Source organism: Gymnoscopelus braueri (genome assembly GCF_963280865.1).
Source record: "Gymnoscopelus braueri genome assembly, chromosome: 4".
Classification (NCBI taxonomy): Eukaryota; Metazoa; Chordata; class Actinopteri; order Myctophiformes; family Myctophidae; genus Gymnoscopelus; species Gymnoscopelus braueri.
Genome location: NC_137605.1, coordinates 53,974,629 through 53,998,786, shown reverse-complemented (window position 1 = coordinate 53,998,786; position 24,158 = coordinate 53,974,629). Strand labels below are relative to the sequence as shown.

General features: G+C 42.9%; 1 protein-coding gene across 1 annotated transcript in view; it reads right to left on the bottom strand.

The window, feature by feature from the left end:
- cpne4a (copine IVa) overlaps positions 1-24,158 on the bottom strand; it is a gene marked incomplete at its 3' end in the record, with an annotated part of 212,380 nt that overhangs the window by 41,200 nt on the left and 147,022 nt on the right. Inside the window, exons 9-13 of the mRNA XM_080427247.1 lie at positions 17,427-17,513; positions 10,910-10,969; positions 10,249-10,382; positions 3,208-3,262; positions 1,927-1,978 (exon numbers count right to left, since the gene is read on the bottom strand). Of these exons, the coding sequence (XP_080283373.1) occupies positions 1,927-1,978; positions 3,208-3,262; positions 10,249-10,382; positions 10,910-10,969; positions 17,427-17,513 (388 nt within the window). The remainder of the gene's footprint in view (positions 1-1,926; positions 1,979-3,207; positions 3,263-10,248; positions 10,383-10,909; positions 10,970-17,426; positions 17,514-24,158) is intronic.

Genomic DNA, 24,158 nt, shown 5'->3' with positions numbered 1-24,158 from the left:
TGACAGCTGCTGCCTGCAGCACTGCATTTACTCCTGTTGGATTCATTCAACATATCGTCGCTGTCCGGCTCAATTTTTCCGCTTTTGCATTTTTTTCCCCCATAATTCAGTGCTATTGAACACCCTTTACGTCTGTGTGTTGATTAACAACTCTTTGACTGCCAGAGTATTTTCATAAAGTACTCCCCCAGTGCCAGCAATTTTCGTGTTTTTTTATTTTTATATTTTGAAAATTTTCATGAAAATAATGAATAATGAGTGAATTTTAAAGACACAGCACAAATCCGCCACTAGAGAGCAGCACATGACAGCTTGATCAGGTCGTTGGCTCACTGACACCCTTCTTGAGAGATTAAACAGTGAAATACATCAAAACGGATGTGACGTGGATGTGATACACGACGGCGATGACTGATCGTCACCCAGACCATAGATTATAGAAGAGAACCTGTCCGTTCGTTTGATATACCGTGTGAAAAACCGTTTGTTTACCTATTCTGGACGAAAATGACCGGGGGGGAAAAATCAAAAACCGGAAACGGAACCCAGGTCATGAAACCGGATGCAGATGTGGGTGAAGTAAGTGGAACTCGAAAATAACATTGAATATTAAGCAGCATAGCGCAATCAGAGATTAAACATTGAACGTGCATCCAACGCGTCAAACGCGCCGACGGCGTGGGTGGATTAAGTAGTAATTGACACGTTTTCGAGTCAATGGCGTTTATAGAGTTAAAACAATGAAATGAAAAGTATTAAAAAGCGCTTCTGACAAAACCAGCTAACTCCATTGGATCCTCAAACTGTCTGCTTCAGCTAAGTCCACCAAAGCGGGGTGGAGTTAGCTGGTTTTGCTGACTCCATGCTCCATCCCCTTTTGACCTCCAACCTCATTGTGAGCTTTGAGGTCCATTCAGCTGTTCTTATCAATGATGAACAAACCCTCCTAACTCCACTTGTTGTTTTGTTTCTGTCATTTCCTGAAAAATGAACATTTTGGAGTTCCTGCCGGACAGCAGAGATACGCTTCTATATACAATGTTGCTGGCCGCCTAGGAATCTATCTAATATCAAAACAAGCGGCAGATGATCGATCGATCGCTTTGTGACTCCATAAAGTTTCATTCATTTTCGTTTATGAACAAAGGCTTTGATCTGAAATTGTAGTTGTTACAGACACCTGATAATCCACACGGCAGTGGAAAACATTTAGATTTAGCCTCCTTCCCGAAAGACTGTTAACGAAGGCTGTTAACTTTACAACAAAATCCGTAAAAAAACCCGGAAATTTTCCGCGTGAGTGCACGATTTCGGCTCCCGTGCGCTTTGCGCGCGGCCGACCTCCCCCAGCCTCAAGCCATATCTCCTTCCCAGGGAGCAGGGGGGGGGCACTTCAACTTGAGGTCGCCCTGGGGCACCACATAGTGCTAATCCGGCCCTGGCCCTAGGATCGTAATATAAGGCTATGCTGCTATTGAAATGTAGCCTATAAATGTACAGCCCATATGACAACAAAAGTATATGCAGCGGAGTATATAACAATATTCAATCACTATATAACACTGTTGGATATTCACTGGAATATATAACACTGGTGTACAGTCACCGGGATATACTGTCTCTCGCCCCGCAGAGAGACTTGTGAAAGAGCCTCACAACATTTTGAGCTTCTTTCATGTTAGAGGCTCCTCTTGCACACAGAGAGTCCGTGTTTTTCGGCCTGAAGTGTGATCACTGTTTATCTAAACTTGAATGCATGATCCAGGGTGACCGTTATGGGTGGGTTGGTTGATTGATTGTTTGATTAAACATATTTGATAATCAACAGATGTGTGGTGGTGCTGCTGTCGCATGCAGCTCATCAAACACGCGTCCACCAGCAGAGTGGATCAAAGAGTGTTTGATCCGTGAGGTTGTTTTTGTTACCTGCGCACTCTGGATTCTCCTCATTAAAATTCACAGCGAAGTCGTGAGAAACCTGCGGAGGAAAAACATGAAAATTAAAATACAAACCCACCTTTCTGTTATCATCGCTGTCAGGTGGATTTTTTTAGATTTTTATTTAGAGTGGCCAATTATGTTTTAACCCCCTTTTTCTCCCCAATTTATTCATTATGCCAATTAATACCTACCTTAATACCACACACATTTATGTCTCACAGTCACCGCACATAAGAACACAGGCCAATTGTGTTCGCATAGACACCCAACAAAGCCGGACGCACCACGGTGGATTCGAACCCACAACCTCCGCGGTGGTGGGCAGGGACTTTACCACTGCCCCACCCCGAACGCTTTAAAAGAACAATCTATGTTTTGATGGATCCAATATAGTTATTATTAAATCACAAGCTCTTGTTAAGACTTTTCATTGGTTCAATATTTATGAAACCCACAGACAGACTTAACAACCTTCACTTTTATTAGAAGTTTTCAAAAATAGACAAGCTCACAAAGCGTTGCATTGCGACGCTTTGTGACCTTCTATATGTGCTATTAGTGCTACTAATAGCACTAATTAGATGCTACTTTTGTGTGACACTGTAGTATGACAAAGTAGGGCATTAATATGTAACGCCCGGGATCCGAATCCAGGTCTCCCACATGGGTAGCCAACATCTTAACCACTGAGCCAAAGGGATATCCCTTTCGCTCCGGGGAGATATTAGAGTTTCAGGCCGAGGCTGAGGTAGTGAACCACTCTGTTACAAATATATGAAAAACATAAAAAGTTTAAATATGGAAATATATAAGGTGAAGATCACAAGGTTTCTGCCCAACAGTGACGTTATGCCTCATTCATGTAGACTACTCTGTCTCGACAGAAATAGCCTATTACAACGTGTGGAGACACAACACGTTGTGAGGTTTGTTGATCTTTTTGTTGTTGTTGAGCGACATCGTCGCACGACATATAATTCAGGCTTTCATTTCTCCTTCTCTTTCTAATCACAACCGTTCTTCGTCTCCTCTTCTGACTCTGTCTCTCTCTTCTACATCTCTCCTCCTCGTACTCTATACGCCCCCCCCCCCCCCCCCACACACACACACACACCCTTTCTGTCACTCCCCCCTTCTCCCAACGTCTCTCAATAATCTATTCTCTAAATCCCACTGATCATATCACTCATCCACAGGCACGCACAGTGACCGCTGACCATGTGCGACTTGGTTTGAAACCCCAGGAGGCTTTTATTGTGACATTACCTTGAAGTCAGGAGGGATCTGTGCTCCGAAACCAAACGCAGGGAACATTTTATCACTAGAGAGAGAGAGAGAGAGAGAGAGAGAGAGAGAGAGAGAGAGAGAGAGAGAGAGAGAATAGGTTTTTTTTTAGGTTAGGCTACACATATGAGAATGGATGTACATATTGTATGGAATGATCACTAGATACTATTTTGTAGCTTGTCGTTTCCTATTATCTTGGCTTCTGTAACGCTTTTGTAAAGTTATTAAGACACGCACGCACGCACACACACACACACACACACACACACACACACACACACACACACAGAGAGAGACACACACACACACACACACACAGACACACAGACACACAGTGGCAATGAACATACACACTTGGTATTGCATTAATTTGAAATATCCAAAGTCCCCACACTAAGAGCATAAGATAATCAATGAATACGGTAGATACATTTATCTATGGTCCGAGATGAAAAGAAAATACAGTCCATATAGAAGGGTCTGTTGTTTTTCTATTGGTGAGCCAATTAAAAAAGTGAATCGTTTATTTTGTGCTTGCTGACTTTGAGATCTATTTCACAGTTTTTGGGGTTTTGTTTGTTTGTTGTTGGGTTTTTTTTTGGGGGGGGGGGGGGGGGGGTGGCGGTTTAAATGCCACTGCCACTGAGAATCCCATTCTTGAAGCATACCATCTGTTTCTATCTCAGTCCGTACTGTTTATACAATATTATGGTGTAATTCTGCAACTGAGCTTCTCCTTGTTCCGAGAATAATTCCTTTCCCTGCGGATGTAAACATTCTAAGAAGTTTTTGTTTTTGTTTTTGTTTTTTAGAATAGTTTTGATATAAATGTTTTCATCAGCATAATGCTATAAACAAAATACGCTTGCAGACGCAGTTCCACTTATTGTCCTGAAATAAACCTGTCTGTTATTGTGCAAGGCAAGCGTTGAAAGGCATGGTTTAAGTTTTGTTATCCAGCATTGGCCTGTTTATTGCATACTATCTCTATCCCTCTGTCCACCCTCCCTCTCTTGCTGATCAAACTCTGGTCTGTAGTCACACACAATAGAAACAGTTGTCTAATGCAGTGCCGGACGAATGTTTACAATGCGAACATTAGCAAAATGCAATAAATTGGGAGCAGTGTTGATTTCGTCGACTAAAACTATGACGAAAAATGTTCGTCGACTACCTTTTTTCACTGACGAAAACTAAATAAAAACTACAAACTAAGCTATGATGACTAAAACTAAGACTAAATATACAGACAATTTCGTCAACAAATAAAAACTAGACTAAAATGTTAGGGAGGGACTAGTGGATCCAGTAGAACTAAAAGACAAGTCATTTTATGTTTGGTTGCGCTCCGGTGTTGCGCTCTGAAAATAGCAGATCTACAAGCTCGTAGATCGGCTATTTTCAGCATGCAACCAAGTGTAAAATCAGCCATTATGACGCCATCACGGCACCGCCAAAATACATTTTAGTCGACTAAATCAAAATGTAAATTTAGTCGACTAAAGCTAGACAAAAACTAAAACATTTCAGATGACACAAATATGACTAAAACTAAATGGAATTTAATTCAAGAGACTATGACTAAAACTAAATAAAAAGCTGCTGTCAAAATCAACACTGATTGGGACTGTCCGTGGTTCGGATTGACGCACTCGTATATAAGCTGGATGTGCTCCAGAGAGAGAGCTCTGGTGGTCTGAGCGGATCACCGCCAGCATCTGTGCCCGCTAACAGACAGAGCTCACATGCAAGGCAGGATAAGTAGACACTGGATGCTCGTCTCTGACTGCTCGTTTTTAAAGGATTGATGCATTTGAGCTAAGAAATATGCCATGTATTGTAGCTGCTCAATTTTGATTAATTTCACACCTGCAGGAAAAGCACAATTTATTTTAGAAATAAATCCTGCTTTTCCTTTGTCTGTAAGAAAAAAAAACAGGTAGAGGCTACATTGCCTCCCATACTGGATTATGGGGATCTGACTTACTGACTTGCCAAATGCTTGCAGTGGTTAGATACGGTGCCTCACAGGGCCCTGGGGTTTGTCACACACCATTGATTGTACCTTGTAAGCCAGAGTTGGGTAGACGTTGGCCTCGCACAGATTCACTTATTGGTGCTTACTTATTTATAAATCCATCATTGGTCTGCATTCCTCCTACCTTTGTGATTTCACACAAATATGTGTTGATTCAAGCAACGCTCTACAGCTTGGAATTAGCCTGGCATGGCCAGGCTAAGGGCTACTTTCTTTCAGATTTGTCTGGTTTCCAGGCTAGCTTGGAATCACTTACAGACAGATCTGCAACTTAAGGAGCTGATCTCGCTTTGGTATTTTAAACATTACCGTCTGATTTCTTTGTACCTGCTTTCCTGCTTTTATTATGTGTTTTCTATAAGGTGCAATTACTTTTGCCTTATGACATTTGCTACACTGTTAAAGTATCTTAGTTTTAATGTAAATGTTTGTAAACCTGTTGAAACCTTTCGTACTACTGCTACCCTGGACAGGGCTCCCTCATAAAAGAGATATTGTATTGCAATGGGATTTTACCTCACCCATTAAAGGTAAAAAAAAAAGGCAAAAAAGTTATCATTGCCTACTCTGTGTGGAGTTTGCATGTTCTCCCCGTGTCTCCTAGGGTAGTTAATACCCTCACAAAAACATGTAGTAATCCTGGTCGCTATACCGCCTCCCCCATGACAGCCGGGGCGCCTGATGGAGGAGAAGGGAACTGGTTGGAATAACGTGTTCCTTCCACGCACTACGTCCTACCGGGGAAACTCCCCCCTGTCAGGTGACAAGAAGGTCAGTTGGCTCTCATGCATTGAAGGAGGCATGAGCTCGGCCCTGGGCTCCCTAGGCTGGTGGGGGGAGTGAAAATTGGCACCGGGTGAAAAAGGGTTACAAAATCGTGGGATATATATATATATTTTTTAAGTTATCATTATAATGATAACAACACACCAACAAGTGCTAGTTCAAAACTGTATCAATATTCGCTACTTTCCCTACAGCAGCCTTTGTCTGTGGTGTTGAGTGAATTATGCCTATACTCCACGCCTACTTCAGAGCACAGCGTGCCTTGTCCCTCTGTAGCATCACTCCGTGGTCACTCCTCTCCACAAACATTTCATTGAACCTCGGCACATTATCAGAGTTTAGGTCTTGTATTTTTATGTATTTTATTCCCTGGTCTAGTTGTCTTGGTTCTATGTTTCTGTTTGCCCCAGCTGTATCTCATTTGTAATCATCCCTCATGTGTATTCAGTCTTGCTCCCCAGTCAGTCTTTGGTGAGTCATTGTCTTGTGTCACATGTTATTAGTTTGTCTGAAATGTTCTTGTCTTTGTACATCTGTGTCACCTGTATTAACCACCAGTCCTGGCTTTTGATCCTACTACTAGCTACGTCGCTGTCTGCATTTGAGTTCTCACATCAGCACGTGACGGAATTACTCAACCAAACTGCACCCACCCATAGCTACCACACAGGCTGCCTTCACCCAGTGAGCTCTGTATGGTTATCTGTGACGGCAGTACAAAGCCCTTAGAGTGGCTAGTGGACCAGTGTTGATTTTGACACCACATTTTGATTTCGTTTTAGTCATAGTCTTTTGAATAAAATTCCATTTAGTTTTAGTCATATTTTAGTAATCTGAAATGTTTTAGTTTTTATCTAGTTTTAGTCGACTAAATAGCATAAGATTATAGTCGACTAAATCTACAGTTGATTTAGTCGACTAAAATGTATTTTGGCGGTGCCTTGATGGTGTCGTAATGCCTGATTTTACACTTGGTTGCGTGCTGAAAATAGCAGATCTACAAGCTCACAACGCATCGCAGGGCGATGCGTTGTGAGCTTGTAGATCTGCTATTTTCAGAGCACAACACCCGAGCGCAACCAAACATAAAATTTAAATCATACTGTAGTCTAGTTTTTATTTGTTGACAAAATTGACAATATATTTAGTCTCAGTTTTAGTCATCATAGCTTAGTTTTTATTTCGTCAGTGAAAACATTTTTTCGTCATAGTTTTAGTCGACAAAATCAACACTGTAGTGGACTTGTTCATGCTCCAGCTGGCTGGTCGACTGTTGAGGGGAATCGTTTGATACTGGTATGAATTCAACATAACAATGCCAAGTTGTGCGTGCGTCGGACATGTCCACGTTTAGGCACTGTTTGGGCCATAACTAAAACATGTAGATCTATAACTAGCGTCTAAAAAAAAGTGACAAGAAGTGATACAAGAAATGAGGAGTGCTAGGGAGTGAGGGTGGAGTCTGAAGAGGCAAGTTTCCAGACTGGGAGTGTAATCGTCATAATAAATAACGCAAGAGGGAAAAAAACAGCTGTTACACTGTGTAGCACCAGAAGACAACAGCATACTTTACGACACATAACACACATCCTCAAGCCCAGAGCCTAGTCTGTCTGTTGCTTGGCCCCCATACACTAAGATGAATGAGACTGTAGTTCAAACTGGAGGGGGGGGGGGGGGGTCACTGTTGCCAGGACAAGCTGATGGAGAAGCCTGTACCAGCATGAGTGTAAAGAGCATGCAGCTGTGTTCGGCCGCATCCCCCTTGTTGCGGAACGAAGCACTTAAGAGCAAATGACTGCACAGGGACAGTTATGAGCTGCTAAAATGGCATCAGACCACACAAGCTGTGTCCCCAATCGGCAGTCATGAGACAACCAACAGAGAGAGAGAGAAATTCTTCCACCATGACGGCACGAGGATGCCAGGAACACATGAGAACAAAACGGTAGCTCAAGGAGCTCACAAGTCTATGCATCTATCCGTTACTTTAAGCCCTATTATACTTTGTCGTGCGATGAACAGCCAAAATAGCCAATCTACAAGCACACAACATGCATCGTGACACATTGAAAATGTTTGTTTTTTTCGTTTGATTTGAATAGGGATGCCAAAATAGGGATGCCAGGTTGTAAAGTGGTTAAGGGTGTACCAGTCACATAGATGAATAGTTTGTTTCTTACACCTCTATGCATTAATAGAGAATTTGACAAAATCTTGTTTTCATATTAGCACTCACTTGAAACATGTTTGAAGCAGGGCACACAACTCAGACAGGGTGTGATGTCAAACACCTAACACCAGTCAGAGAAGCATTAGTAAATGAGAAAGTATGGAGGGACGTTGAGTTACACAAAACAATCGCTCCCCAGTAACCCGACACCACCGTGAGTGGAAGTGTCCTGGCGTGTTGTTTTTGTCACAGTGTGTTAGGTGTGGACTCTCTGTGGATCACCCAAATTCTGGAGGATCGAACATAATACTTAACTCATAGGATATGGAATACAAAATGAGGGTAAATATATAGAGCAAAGGTTTTAAGGGCTGAAAAATACTTGACATGTGCATTTATTGAACAGAAGTGATTTTTCTGAGGATTAAACCACACCATGGGATGTGAAAAGGGACTTTATGGGCGTCATATTCACATAAATATTAAAGGCATAGAATGTAACTTTGCCCTATGTTTACTTAGCTTCAGCTTCAGCTTTATATCAGCCGGATGCCATGTTATATTATTAATGTTATATTATCAACACAATTTTAGTGTTTTGCCAATTATTTGGGAGCCCACTTGTAATATCCCCATGGCCCACAAGTGGGCCCCAACCTACAGGTTGAGAGTCGCTGCTTTATATCTGCAGCATTCATCTTTCCACTTAACTAAGCTTCAGCACCATGGATAACACTCATCTATCCACATTCCACACAGCTTAACTAAGCTTCAGCACCATGGACAGAGACAGCACTCATCTATCCACATAGCATAACTAAGCTTCAGCACCATGGATAGCAACTGCCCCTCAAAACAGCAGAATACCTCATAGTCCTGTAGCAGAGGCCCTCAGATTTTGAGATACCCCCACCCGAGTTAGAACAAAACACAACCATGTTTTTTCTTATCTTTAGGGTCTCCCATTAATGAAATGGATTGTTGTGGAATTTTATTTTGGGGCAAAATTAGGTTTTTGGGCTATTCTTTAGAAATACCCCAATCTCTAAAAAAAACATGGTTGTGTTTTGTTCTAACTCGGGTGGGGGTATCTCAAAACCTAAGGGCTTTTATGAGGACTTGCTACAGGACTATCAGGCCTGCAATGGTATGACCTGTATTTGGTGTATTTGTGTTGCCATGCCATTACACTGATAATGACTTATGACACTATTATCTTCACTGTCATTGATTCTCTCTCTCTTTGACCCTTCCATATCCTTATTTTATTGACTTACACACACACACACACACACACGCACACACGCGCACACGCGCGCGCACACACACACACACACACACACACACACACACACACACACACACACACACACACACACACACACACACACACACACACACACACACACACACACACACACACACACACACACACACACGCACGCACACACACACGCACACACGCACACAAAGACTCATATGTGTCCTGGATCACCACCAATAGGTTAGGGGTGGGGAGGGGTGGAGTGCAGTTAAGAAGCCATTGTTCACACCCCGTACCTGACTGCCAGGAGAGTGAAAAACCTTGAGAGCCTATTACTCAGATTCTTGGTTAGAGGTTTAACTACATTCAAATAAGCAGACTTAAAATATATATATTTTCTGATTTCAATGAATGATTTAAATCATTATGTACTTTCATATTCTATAAAAAGCAGACAAATTACCAATGCCCCCCTTTCTTCTCAAACCATTGTCACATATTTGTGCAAAGTTTGTAGACAATTGCACAACTGGTGTGCCCTGAGGAGGCGAAAGGATAAATAAAGGATGTGTTCCGAATTATAAGTGTCAAAATAAATGCCATATTTTGAACCACATGACATTTATTTTCGGTCCAGTGTAAGTGACTCTAGTACGCCTTTATTAAAAGCTTTTTTATTCCCAATTCCCGTAACGAGTTAAAGGATGTGATTGGCCCGCATCGTCAACGTTGCTTTCCAGTGATTGATGCATATCTGACCTGTCATAGTCCTGGCAGATCTCTCCTACAGCCACCAGGGCTTTGAGGTATTCATTGGGCTGGAAGGGATGGATGTAGTGAAGGGAACAGCTGTTCCTGGGGTCTCCATTAGACGCTGTGAAGTCTATAGCTACCTGGGGGAGCAGAGAGGAGAGTTGAGGAGAGGGGGAGGGGAGAGGGGAGAAGAGGAGCGATGGAGAGAGGAAAGGATCAGCTTACATCTCAAAGGTGTACATGTACACCACACCACAGGCACACACACACACACACACACACACACACACACACACACACACACACACACACACACACACACACACACACACACACACACACACACACACACACACACACACACACACACACACACACATACACACGCGCGCGCGCGCGCATGCACGTACAGTCTGCACGCACACACACATTTGGAGCTGCCCTGTACAACCAGTCTTCTCCTGCTGACCACAGGAAGCTGGTGACTGGGTTGAGTGCTTTGCTTAAGAGCACCTCAGAGTCATCCAACTCCAGTGGGGTTTCCATGGTGCATGGTAGAATAGTATACAGTATTTATCATGCAGGCATTAATCATGAGACATGAACTGGTAAACAGCAATACCGTTACTCTGTGTGTGCGTGCATGCGTGCGTGCCGTATTACTTACTGTAAACTGTATCTGACAGCCTCCCATTATGTAATCCAGGAAGGAATGCATCTTGATGATCTGTGAACAGGAAATAAACAGGACAGGGGGCTGTGTTCCAAATCACTCACTCGCTCAATACTGCACTACACAGAGCCAAATCTATTACTGCGATTCCCTGTACAATGGGATTAATCACTCCTCCCTGTCCCGCCTGCAAACTGGTCCAAAAAATGCCAAGAGCCAAGGCTCCTGAATGGTACTGTAGCAGTAAGAGGGACCATAATTACCCCTGTCCCGGCCTCTCTCCACTGGCTGCCAGTGTGGTTTAGAGTCAATTTGAACAGTCTCCTGATGGTTACTAGCGCTGTAAATGGGTTGTCCAACCTCCTCTACATCGCTGACATTTAAACCTCTCCTTCTACCTCGAGGTTCCCCAGGTTGGCTGGCTTGGGGCTCCAAGCTGTCCCGAAAACTAAATTCAGGCTCAGGAGTGGCCGCACCTTTGCTGTCACAGGCCCTATAGACCAGTGATTCTCAAACTTTATAATATATATATATTTTTTAACCCTTTTTTTTCACCCAGTGCCAATGGCCTAAATTGTAATCCTGGGCGCTACTCTCCCTCTGCCAGCCTGGGGAGAGCCCCGAACTGAGCTCATGCCTGTGGTCAATGCATGAGGAGCGAGCAAGCCGCTTCTTATCACCTGACAGGGGGGAGTTTCCCCGGTAGGACCTAGCGCGTGGAAGGAACACGTTATTCCAAGCGGCTCCTTTCCTCTCCATCAGGTGCCCCGGCTGACCAGGGGGAGGCAGTATAGAGACCAGGATTACTTGTTTTATAACGTTATGATAGTTTAATAGTTTAATATCAAGGATCCCATAACTATAATAATAGTCCCACAAATGTCCCACAAATGGTGTGGGACATTTATAGTCCCACAAATTTATAGTCCCACAAATAGTCCCACAAATGGAACCAATAGTCCCACAAATGGAACCAAATGGACCCTTGCGGGTCCCTTGCTGGACCCCACTTTGAGAACCACTAGCTTAGAATGTGGAACAGTATTCCCCTCCCTATCAGATCATCCCCCTCAAATGAATCCTTTAAGCACTTAAACCTTATATACTCCGTTGACAGGGGTCCCAATGGGGTACTATACTGTAGGTCTGCCCTTTTTTCCCCTCCCTCTACAGCAAATCTATGCCGATAGTAGTCGATCCACAAGGCAAGCTCACAACGTTTTTATTATGGTTTGTTTGTGCTTCTGATTAGTGGTTTCTGTGTGATTTAACAATGTCTCCTGGTCTGTCTCTTTGGTCAGCCTTTAAATGTGCCTTATATAATCAATTTGTCTTGACGTGACATGATTATATCATTCAATGTTATATAAGTAAATAAATATGTGATCTTAAGAAAGCGATTTAGATAGCATGTTGTTTAGACAGATGCTATAGGTTCATTGTTTACCTGCGGTATCCTAGTTTCTTGAAGCACTACACGGTTCTTATTATCACACTGTTCTCAAGTTGCCCTGGATAAGAGCGTCTGTTAAATGCCTAAATTGTAATTGCAAATTGTGATGAAGTTGAGCATTGAATTTAGGTTCGGTGACACAGCTGACATTACTATAAATGCTAGCCACACAAGTTAAAATGTTTATGTTGAAACAAATACTTGGGCATCGAGAAAGCAATGAATTGAAAATATGCTGTATTGTTTAGGAAGGTGTTTATGTTCCCCCACCGCTGTCTTGTGTTTGTTGCACTTTTTTCTTCCCACATCGTCCCTTTCACAGTAACATTCGTCGCTTTGCATTATGGGACATTGGGACTTATACAGCTGTTTCTCAAACAGAAGGCAGTTGCCTGTGATTCTGTTACTTTCGTCCAAACTCTCTCTCTCTCTCTCTCTCTCTCTCTCTCTCTCTCTCTCTCTCTCTCTCTCTCTCTCTCTCTCCCTCTCTCTCTCTCTTCACACATGGTCATCATCTGCAATCACCACACCTGGCTGTCATCATGTCATCTCCACACAACACAACTCCACCACACTGCAGTAACAGTCGTTTTCCCATCAGATTGTTGGGCCATTCACAAGGTTGTCAGTGTGCCACGTTCAAGCTCTGATGCCAGTCCATTCCACCAGGTTGTCTGCTTGCTTGCCTGCCTGCCAGTTATTCTAATACCCGCCTGCCTGCCTGCCTGCCTTGCCATTCTGCCAAGCTGCCAGCCTTTTCACTCCCGTTTCCCTCTGCCAAGCTACCGCCTGGATATCCACCAATCTGATCCAAACACCAGCCTGTGTATTGATGATTGATTGAATTTTTTATTAGGCAAAAGAATGTAAAACAGCACAGTTACATTTATAATACTTTTGTCTAAAAGGTCTGACCAAGAAAGTACTTGCGGACTTGTTTCCGTTGGGGTCCTTGAATTAATTTCATAGACATATATAGTAGCAACCAAACAGTTCAAATCAACATAAGAAACAGAGAAAAAAATACCACTATATACAAAAAAAGCATCATGAAAAATAAAATAAAAGTATATACAAAAAAAAGGGGGAGGGGGGTCATCTGTCTACAGGGAAACTGGTACTACCTCCTCTTATGGCCTCCAGAAAGATGAGTTTTTAGGACTGTTTTGAATGAGCCCAACGAACTGCATTTTTTGAGGGATGGGGTTAGGCTATTCCATACCTCGGTGGCCGTGGTGTAAAAGGAGAATTTGTCCATGTTTGTTTTATGGGTGGGTGGTACCAGATTGTTGAAGTAGTCGAATCAGTTTGTTTTTGGGAGGTTTGAAGCTTGGTCTTCAGTGACACTGAGGTGTTGGAGTACCAAGAGTAGCAAGCATAGTCAGAAAGGGGCTGAATCAGGGCCCCTGAGAGGGTCCTGAGGGCCTGAGGGTTGACAAAAGGGGAAACTCTGCCCATAAATCTGGTTCTCTGGTTTACTCCTTTGACCACCTTTGTTGCCATGCTTTCTCCTGTGAGGTATTTGTCAAGAATACATCCCAAATAGGTAATCTCTTCTTTGCTAGAGATGATTGTGTCATCGACTTTGACCTTGAAGTCATTAACCTTCATCTTACTGAGGGAATGTTTGGTCCCAAAGAGAATGGATTCAGTATTCCCAAGGTGTAGTGACAGTTTGTTATCGGTAAGCCAGGTACAGATTTTGGAAAGTTCGGAGCTGAGAGCTTCCTCAACTTGCATCTTGTCCTCACCCGAGGTCAGGAGTGCCGAGTCATCAGCGAACAGGAACAGTTTGCAGTTACAGGCAGTATTCATGTCGTTAATGTATAGTAGGAACAGTAACGGCCCTAGAATGCTGCCTTGAGGAACCCTCATCCCTCCTCACCGGGAGGGATGAGGACATGGTTCCGTTGATGTCAACCACTTGTTCTCTTCCCTCCAAGTAAGATCTCATCCAATTTAGTGATGTGCAATCAAAACCAATCGCCCTCAGCTTATCGAGCGTATCCTCTATCTGATCCAAACACCAGCCTGTGTATCCTCTATATGATCCAAACATCAGCCTGTGTATCCTCTATCTGATCCAAACACCAGCCTGTGTATCCTCTATATGATCCAAACACCAGCCTGTGTATCCTCTGTATGATCCAAACACCAGCCTGTGTATCCTCTGTATGATCCAAACACCAGCCTGTGTATCCTCTATATGATCCAAACACCAGCCTGTGTATCCTCTAGTCTATATGATCCAAACACCAGTCTGTGTATCCTCTATATGATCCAAACACCAGCCTGTGTATCCTCTGTATGATCCAAACACCAGCACACAGGCTGGTGTGTCCAAACACCTGCCTCCATGTCCTCCTATATCAGGGGTGGGCAACTTTGATGATGGAGAGGGCCACTATATTTCCACACTCACTCCAGAGGGCCACATTGCATATAGGCCTATTGTCGTGCAGACACCTCTTATCTCCGTATTTTTTACTTTTTGCGTAATTTAATGCCGTACTTCGCCATTCTACATCACACAAAAGTAGCAAAAATAGCCAATCAAGCTCAAAACGCGTCGCAGCGCGACGCGTTTTGAGCTTCTAGATCGGCTATTTTTGCTATTTTTGCATTGGAATCCTAAAAAGTTACATTTTTATTTAATTTCAAATGCATTTAGTTATACTTATGTTAACTTTATGAACTTAAATACAAATATATTGGACATAAAAAATACAATAGAATTGTAATACTAGTCATTATGCTACTAATATAGACTGAAGTAATTAAAGCGGGTCATGTTTGCATGTTTGGAATTGTAACAGCTGAAATCAATAATATATATAGTATATATATATAGTATACTGATATTAACCTGCGGGCCGCATTAAGTGAAGGTGGGGGCCGCATGTGGCCCCCGGGCCGCCAGTTTTCCATGTACATCCTATATGATCCCAACACCAGCCTGTGTGTCCTCTATATGATCCAGACACCTGAATATCCACCTGAATATCCACCTGAATATCCACCTGAATATCCACCTGAATATCCACCTGAATATCCATCTGATTAAACACCACCTAAATTTTACCAATCTGATTCTAAACATCACCTATCTATCTACAGTATCTGATCTGAAACAACACCTGAATATCCACTTACACTACAGTATATCTGATCCTAAACACAACCTGAATGATTGACGGTAGTTATCTAGGCCTACCCGCTGTGCACGACTCCCCCGTCTGTCCAATTATCCCGAGAGCAACCTAGTTAAACTTCCCCTCTCTGTAGTCAACCAAGTTAAACTTCCCCTCTCTGTAGTCAACCAAGTTAAACCTCCCCTCTCTGTAGTCGGTGCATGTGGCAAACCAGAAGAGCATGCTGAAGTTGTGTAATCCTGTCTAATCAGTTGTTGTCAAAATTTCTAAAGTTACAAAACTCACAACATAACATAACATAACATAACATAACATAACATAACATAACATAACATAACATAACTCAACTCTCTCTCTCTCTCTGTCGTTCTCTCTCTCACGCACGCACGCACGCACGCACGCACGCACGCACGCACGCACGCACGCACGCACGCACGCACGCACGCACGCACGCACGCACGCACGCACGCACGCACGCACGCACATCCACACGCCCGCCCTCACGCCCGTACACACACACACACACACACACATACACACACACACACACACACACACACTCAATGAGATGACAATTTCTATACATTTACAAATATTTTCTATACATGAAAGATCTATGTGTTGTTTTAAATCTGTCGTTGCCACATATGGCAGCAGGTTGGGAGGAAGAAAGTGTGTGTTCCCACACGTTCACACGTGCACAATAGGTCCGTCCATGAAGTCACATTTTTCCCCCGTTCTGGCCCATGACATAATATAATGAGTTTGACACCCCCAGCTCTAGGTGTTAATTTCACAGCCAGCATCACTATTATTAGGGCATGCCTCCTGGCGGAGGTTGGCCCTCTGCTGAGCGCACCTATTTCTGTGGAGCATCCTGTATAGCTCTGGAAGGTCACTGTCAAAAATAACAATTCATAACCATTATTATTATTAATGAACCACAGAGAGGTTCCAGGCCTGACATCAATTCCGATTCATTCTCTCCCATCAATCTTCCTGTTAGAGCTGAGACAGCCCGGTTAAATTTCAGAACGTTCGAACATGTGGGGTGTCCTCCCGCTAAAATGTCATGCAGCCATCGTGTTCCTTCACTTCCCTGCTTCCTACATGCATCCAGCTGGGACTTCCACATAATGGACTGCATTTATATAGTCTTTCCAACCATTCAAAAACACTTTCCAATGTACTTCACCTTCACCCAATCCCACACGCCGCAGGCACAGATACGCCGTTACGCATTGTATGCTAATATGGCACACATTCACACACTGACGGGCGGTGGAGGCAACCATGCAAGGCCGTTATGGGATCAGTGTCTGACTCAAGGACTCTTCCACACGCACCGGGAACCTTCCGGGCTCCCAGAAGGCCGCTCTACCTCCTGAGCCACTGCCGCTAGGAAACTCACACTCATAACCTCATCACAGTCGGTCTAAATTGCTTTTTGCGTGTGTGTGTGTGTGTGTGTGTGTGTGTGTGTGTGTGTGTGTGTGTGTGTGTGTGTGTGTGTGTGTGTGTGTGTGTGTGTGTGTGTGTGTGTGTGTGTTATTTGGTAATTGTGGGCTGGGCTTTGGACTATCATGTGATTTTGATGTAACATTTCCGCATATGAACACTAAATAAAGTTGATGTTGTACAAGCTTGATATTACATGGCATGGCACACCTGCTCCACGCCTCGTTACCGGCTTGCTCTGTGTTGCCGGTGTGTGTAGCGCTGATCAACGGGTTCTGGTGCAGGTACTCAACATTGGTCGGGTTATTGCATGGGTGAAATAGGCTCTCTCTCTCTCCCTCCCCTCTCCTTCCCTCCCCCTCTCCCTCTCTGCTCCACTCTCTCCCTAGAGAGTAGACATGGAAACAGTAGACATGAGCAGACGAGTGAAGATGGACAGAGGACTCACCTTGCACTGGTTTAGAATGACGATCCCGGAGTTCTTGTAGTTCTTCTTCTTAACTTTGTATTTGGAGTTTATACACGGCCACTGGACCTGTCCAGGCAGAAAAAAACAGGTTCACACCCACACACCCACACACCCACACACTTCTTGGGACGGATTTGACATTTTTTTTTTTTGGCAGTGGTGTAAAGTAACTAAGTACCGTACTTAAGTACAGTTTTGAGGTATTTGTACTTTACTTGAGTATTTCCAATACTTTTACTCAGAGGCAAATATTATACTTTTACTCCACTACTATTATTTGAAAACTTTAGTTTCTAGTTACTTTGTAGATTTTGATTATTATTACAAAACATACATTAACCACTTCAGCCCTATATACATTTCGGCCATTTGAAAATAGCTACAAGCTCACAATGTGAACATTGTGAGCTTTTAGATCTGCTATTTTCAAAAGATTGTTAAACATTTGATAACTTGAAATGGGACATTCTGCATTATGAGTACTTTTACTTTTGGTACTTTAAGTACATTCTTTAATGTCAGTACTTTTGTACTTTTCCTAAAGTACATTTTGAGTTCCGGACTTTTACTTGTAACAAGGGTATTTCTATATTGTAGTATTGATACTTTTACTAAAGTAAAAAGTGTGAGTACTTTTTCCACCACTGCCGTTTGGGGAGTCTACATGTGAGTCCAACGCATTATGGGCGATCGCTCTAAAATGGCGGATCGCGGTAGAAATGTTATTGTTCCAGTCGATAGACGGGACCCTACCCCATCGCCCAGACACCTTTTGTTTACATCTGGGTCCTCATTGTGGCTTCTGCAGCCGTCTAAACATCGCCAAGACACGGTAGAAACGCTGGCACTCTGAGGATGATTTGGATGATAATACCTGGCAATCAAAAACTGAAGTCATTGTTACTCAAGACCAAAAAAACAATTAATTTCTCCTTGAGTGTTGGTTGCTTATCTTCCATATTCATAACTTAGTCATGAATATGCCTGAATATTCCATGTGTTACCATGGCAACTGAGACTACTCATGCAGACCCCAGACGGCATGGTGTCTATACAGAGTAGCATGTCCCCACATGCGTTCTCATATACTATAGCACTGCATGTCGGCTTCATCTGCTGGTGTTCGAATTCTTCTGGAAAATAATACAAAATACTGTATAGACTGTTGCAAGAGATGCAAGAAATGGTAAACAGTATTAGATTTTGTACTGTAATAATACTCTTAACACATTGAATGCCAATCGCGTAGATCTACGCGAACCTATTTAAAGCCGCAGCGGTTTAATCAACGCGAACCGCCGGTTCGCGTTGATTAAACCCCAGGTGCACTTTCGGAATTTTTTGATCCATTTCCGGTTCCGGTTTGACGACCGGAAACAGAATTATTTGGGATCCGGTTTTGCCGATCACGTCGGCCCTCGTTCTAATGACGAAACTGAAACTCAATTCTCTTCCTGTAGTTTTTTCTCCTCGCATATCACTGTTTAACGTAAACCCTTCTAACTACAACCATGGAGCTCCGTTTGACATGTGGTTTTCACTGGTAGATTCAGTGAGATGTCGCCGATGTATACAGACAGTGCACAGCTCAATCTTAAGGATTTTAACAAGATCTATGGCGACGTGAAAAAAACAAAAAAACAACAATAACACGTTGGCACTGGTGAGTACATTATGAGATTAACGTCTGGCATGGAATGTGTTAAACGGACCTGGAATACTGTTACCACATAAGGCCTGTACTTTGTTTTATGACGAATAGCGGAAATAACGATGAGACGTGACTATTTTTGCTTTAGAATTTTTGTTTATCTTTGAACCTTTAGAAAATGTTAAAATATTTGGACATTCTTGAAATTTTTGGGCATATAATGACGTGTCCAACAACAGGCACGGCAGGTTGAAAGTGTTCTAACAACGATTAGATTGCATGTAAAATATGACTTTGTACAAATACAGGACAGACGCAGAATAAACTCATACAGTTGGGCACAAGGTTTCTCATGACAGGACAGGACAGGACAGGACATAACCAGCTCCTTGCAAAATCATTTCTCCAAGTAAAAAAAAAGAAAACGTCTAAATTAACTGACATTGCTTTGCCTGAAAACAGTCATCATGTCTCCAGAGCTTGGAATGAAAGCATATTTAATAACAAAGGAATGAACATAACAATACGATCCAACAACAATAGAACTAGCTGAGGGATAATTAGCTGGTTGAGGGAGCTAGACGCCCTGCGGAGCCGAGATAGGATGTCTGGCTGTTTGATTTATTGCCCAAGGAAGACAATGTTGTTTGGTAAATGACTACAACACTGCTCACATCCACAGGGGTGTAGGTGGGGCAAGGGGGCAAGGGGTGCTCTCTCTCACTTCTTAGAATAGGATTTTGTTTCGGTCACTGAATTAATTTGCTTATTTTTATATGTATGTCACAGCGACTTGATCCGTTCAAAAGACACAGTCTCAGGGGCTCAAGATTCAAGATTTGCATTGTTACGTTGCATATACAAATGCAAGGGTACAATTATTAGTTTTTGTTTCCTCATCATTGTAGCAAAGATATAATTAAGAATAGCAGCATAGTAATAAGAAGCTTAAGAGAAATAGCTCAAGGCTCCGAAAGTAGTTTTTTTGTTTTCCCTGAGGCTGTCAGAGCGTGGAATGAGGACAAGGGCATAACAACAAAACAACAACAAAATCTAAAAACTAAATAAAACAAAAACAGCATTCTATGTGTAAGAATTCCCTATAGCGGCTGCTCAAAATGTTAATTGCAAAACGTTCATATTTGATGTGCATGCGTTCTGCTCCTTGCACATTCCCCATTGCTGCTAAATTATCTAATATTAGTCATACCCGTGGGGGATATGCGCACATGATCTGGCAACCCGGGAGGCAGTTCGTCCCATAGCTCGCGGGGCCATCCCACAGCTGGGCAGCAGGGCCGGATCTACCATATGGGCACTTTGGGCACGTGCCCAGGGGCACCTGGGCATCAGGGGGCACAAAAAATATATATATATATATATTTTTTTTTTTTTCACATTTTCGCTGTTCCGTGCGCGTGGTAATGATCAATGGCTGTGTGCAAATTCAGATCAATTGCTCCAGCCACTGAGGAGAACCGGGCAGAACACATTTTGGCCTCACCACCACAGAGGTTTGTAGAATTATAGGAGGATACCTGCGTTCGACCTGTACTTTAACTTTATTTCGTAATATTCTTTTTTTTTGTTACTTATGTTTCCATTATAGCAAACTGTGAGGTGCTTGAAGGTGTTGTGTGCACGGCTCCTACTTCTAAATATTATCCATTATGTGAATGTGTGCACTGCGTGTATGCGTATCTATTTGCATGTATATTTATGTATGAGTGCATTGTGTTTGTATGTGCAGTCGTAATATGCAAAGTGACATGTGCCAGTGTGTGTTGAGGTGTACTGCGTGATCGTGTGTGTGCGTGTGCGTGTGTGTGTGTGTGTGCGTGTGCGTGCGTGTGGACATTATATACAGAAAAGAATCAGCTACTTAAAACTTTGGACTCAAATGTATAACAGGCGACAGCTGACACCCATCACTGCAGACTGTATAATAAGGTCGGTTGACCCTCCCTTGCGACTAGGACCGATCAGTGTTGGTTTTTATTTATTTATAAAGTTTACCTTATCATTTAAATTCTCTTTTGCATGTGTCTTCTGCAGAAGACAGAAGACACATGATGTTAATTCATGCGACCGCGATGGTTTACCAGGCTAGAAATAGACACTCTCAGGACTGTTTGATGCTTGAGATTCCGCGTGTCTCCACTGAGTTTGGAAAGTCTGCTTTCAAGTGTTGTGCCCAGCCCAGCACACCTTACAGGCTTAAAGGACCTATCTCTATATAATTCTATATAGAGATAGGTCTCTATATAATTATATAATAGTCCTCACTAATGCTCTTTATAATATGGTAACATTTTTGTCTCAGAGGAGGGCTGTTGACAGTTCAGAAACCTGCCTACCAGTGACATCATCAATGGAGTCCAAGCAGGCTTTCAGGAAACTGCAGGCTTTCTATTCCTGGAATGTTAGCATGCTATAATGGAAGCCAATGTTCTCACATTAAAAAATTCAAAATAAAAAAGTTGAATCTTGTTGGGAAAAAAAAAATCTGCCTAACGATGATGTCACTGGTAGGCGGGTTTCTGAAGTGTCCCTCCCACAGCTGGCCCGGGTTCGAATCCAATGCCCTCTTTCTCCTGCCTTTCCTGTCTCTCTCCGTCGCAGTCAGAAATAAAGCAGAAATTACCAAAATATAGATATATTTATCTTTAAACAAAAAACTGTGTGAGCACCAACAGTCTGTAGTGTCGGTGGAATTCTACCCAGCATGCCTCACTGCCCCCGACAAGCCCAATACCTTCATCTCTTCACTCCTAAATTCCATGAAAGAGCCAATTAGTTGTGGGAGTACCCTTTAAAAGTGTTGCTGCAGCCTGAGGGTCAAAGCTCCCCACAGGGTTTATCTTCAGTGGGAGCTCTATGATGTAATTAGCCTGAGCCTGTTTGACAGCCAATGTTCAACCTGGATTATTTAGCTAAACATGGCATCCAAACAACTCTAATTAACACACCATCCTTTGGTTTGTTACTGTGCAGTATGTCGCCATTCTATTTTCTAGTTGTCCTGTTTTATCATATACATGGCTGACTGTCGCCTAAGGTCTGTAGCTTCTGCTGTTTCTGTCATTAGAGCCTTCTTTCTGCATCTACTTTTGTCTACACCTTGAATAATTACATTTCTCATAATATTCGTACCTTCGTAAGCGTGGGTTGTGACCAAAATAATAAAAATACCAGCGGCAGAAATTAGTTTTCTCAGACGGGGTGAGCCGGCGGCTCCCTTAGGGATCGGGTGAGAAGTACAGTCACTTGGGAGAGACTCGGAGTAGAGCCGCTAGTCCTTCACTTGGAAAGGAGCCAGTTAAAGTGGTACGGGCTGGGGAGGTCCCACTGGGAGTTGGCCCCGGGGCAGACCAAGGACCAGATGGGGGATTATATAACCTTGGAGCCTTGGAGCGCCTCGGGATCCCCCAGGATGAAGTGGCTGAAGTGGTGGAAGAAGTACTCAAAATGTTTTACTTGAGTTAAAGTATCAATACCACCATGTAGAAATATTCTAGTATAAAAGTCTGGAGTAAATTAACAAAATATACTTAGAGTAACAAAAGTAAAAGTACTCAACACTCATTATGCAGAATGTCCCATTTTGCAAGTTTCCAAATGTATAAAATCCCTTGAAAATAGCAGATCGACGAGCTCGCTTGTGAGCTTGTAGATTGTCTATTTTCAAATAGCCAAAGTATATTGGGCTGAAGTGGTTAGTGATAATAATAATCTAAATCTACAAAGTAACTAGTAATTAACATTTTCAAATAATTGTACTGGAGTAAAACTACAGAATTTGCCTCTGAGATGTAAAAATGTGCCTCTGAGTAAAGTATTGAAAATTGGAAACACTCCACTAGTTACTGTGTGGCCCGGGTAAATGGAAGTGTGGAACTCTCTGCTGGAACTGTTGCCCCCGCGACCCGACTCTGGATAAGCAGTTGGAGATGGATGGAGATGGATGGAGATGGATGGAGATGGATGGTTGCTGCCGGGGGGGTCAAAGCTCCCCAAGTGTGTATTCAGAGTGGGGGCTCTGTGGTGTAATTAGCCTGGCCTGTTTGACAGCCAATGAAGACTCAAGTCCAACCCTGATTATTTAGCTAAACATGGCATCCAAACAACTAATTAACGCACCATCCTTTGGTTTGTTACTGCATTGGTTCTCAAAGTGGGGTCCGGGAACCCCCAGGGGTCCTTGGCGGGGGTACCAGGGGGTCCCCAGCAAAATTAGTCAATAAAGCGTCACAATCATTTTAACCCCTTTATCCATGTTTTATACTCTGGCTATTCAAAAATAGCAGATCTACAAGCTCATAGCGCGGCGCCGAGTGCCGCGCTATGAGCTTATAGATCTGCTATTATTGAAAAATCTCAAAAATGTGTGCAAGTCTTTAAATATATATATATATTTTTTTTTAAGGCGAACATTTTGAACTCAAATCTTTGCTTCTGGTGGTCCCTGGCACAACATATTTTCAGGTGGGGGTCCGCGGCCAAATACATTATCAATTCGGGGGTCCTTGGCACAAAGACGTTTGAGAACCACTGTGTTACTGTATGTCACTATTCAAATTTTCAATAACATCCTTTTTTATTATTATACATGGCTGACTGTCGCCTAAGCCTAAGGTCTTATAGCTTCTGCTGTTTCGGTCATTAGAGCCTTTTGTTTTCTTTCTGCATTCACATATTTTTTTCTGCACCTTGAATAATTTGATTTGTGGTAATGCAATGTGTTGTAGGACCTAATGAGCTGGACGCGCAACATGTATTTATAACGTACTATAGGGCGTAACGTGTGTGCGCTTGTGTGTGCGTGTGTGTGCGTGTGTGTGCGTGTGTGTGTGTGTGTGTGTGTGTGTGTGTGTGTGTGTGTGTGTGTGTGTGTGTGTGTGTGTGTGTGTGAGTGTGTGTGGCACTCACGAATAGGCTATATTGTTATTCTAACTGATACGTATGATAGAGTATGTAAATGCAATATATTGCCAGTGGCATTGTGGCTACGCAGCCACTTTCCAATTGTGACAGCATCTGAAACTGCCTGTCTAACTGCC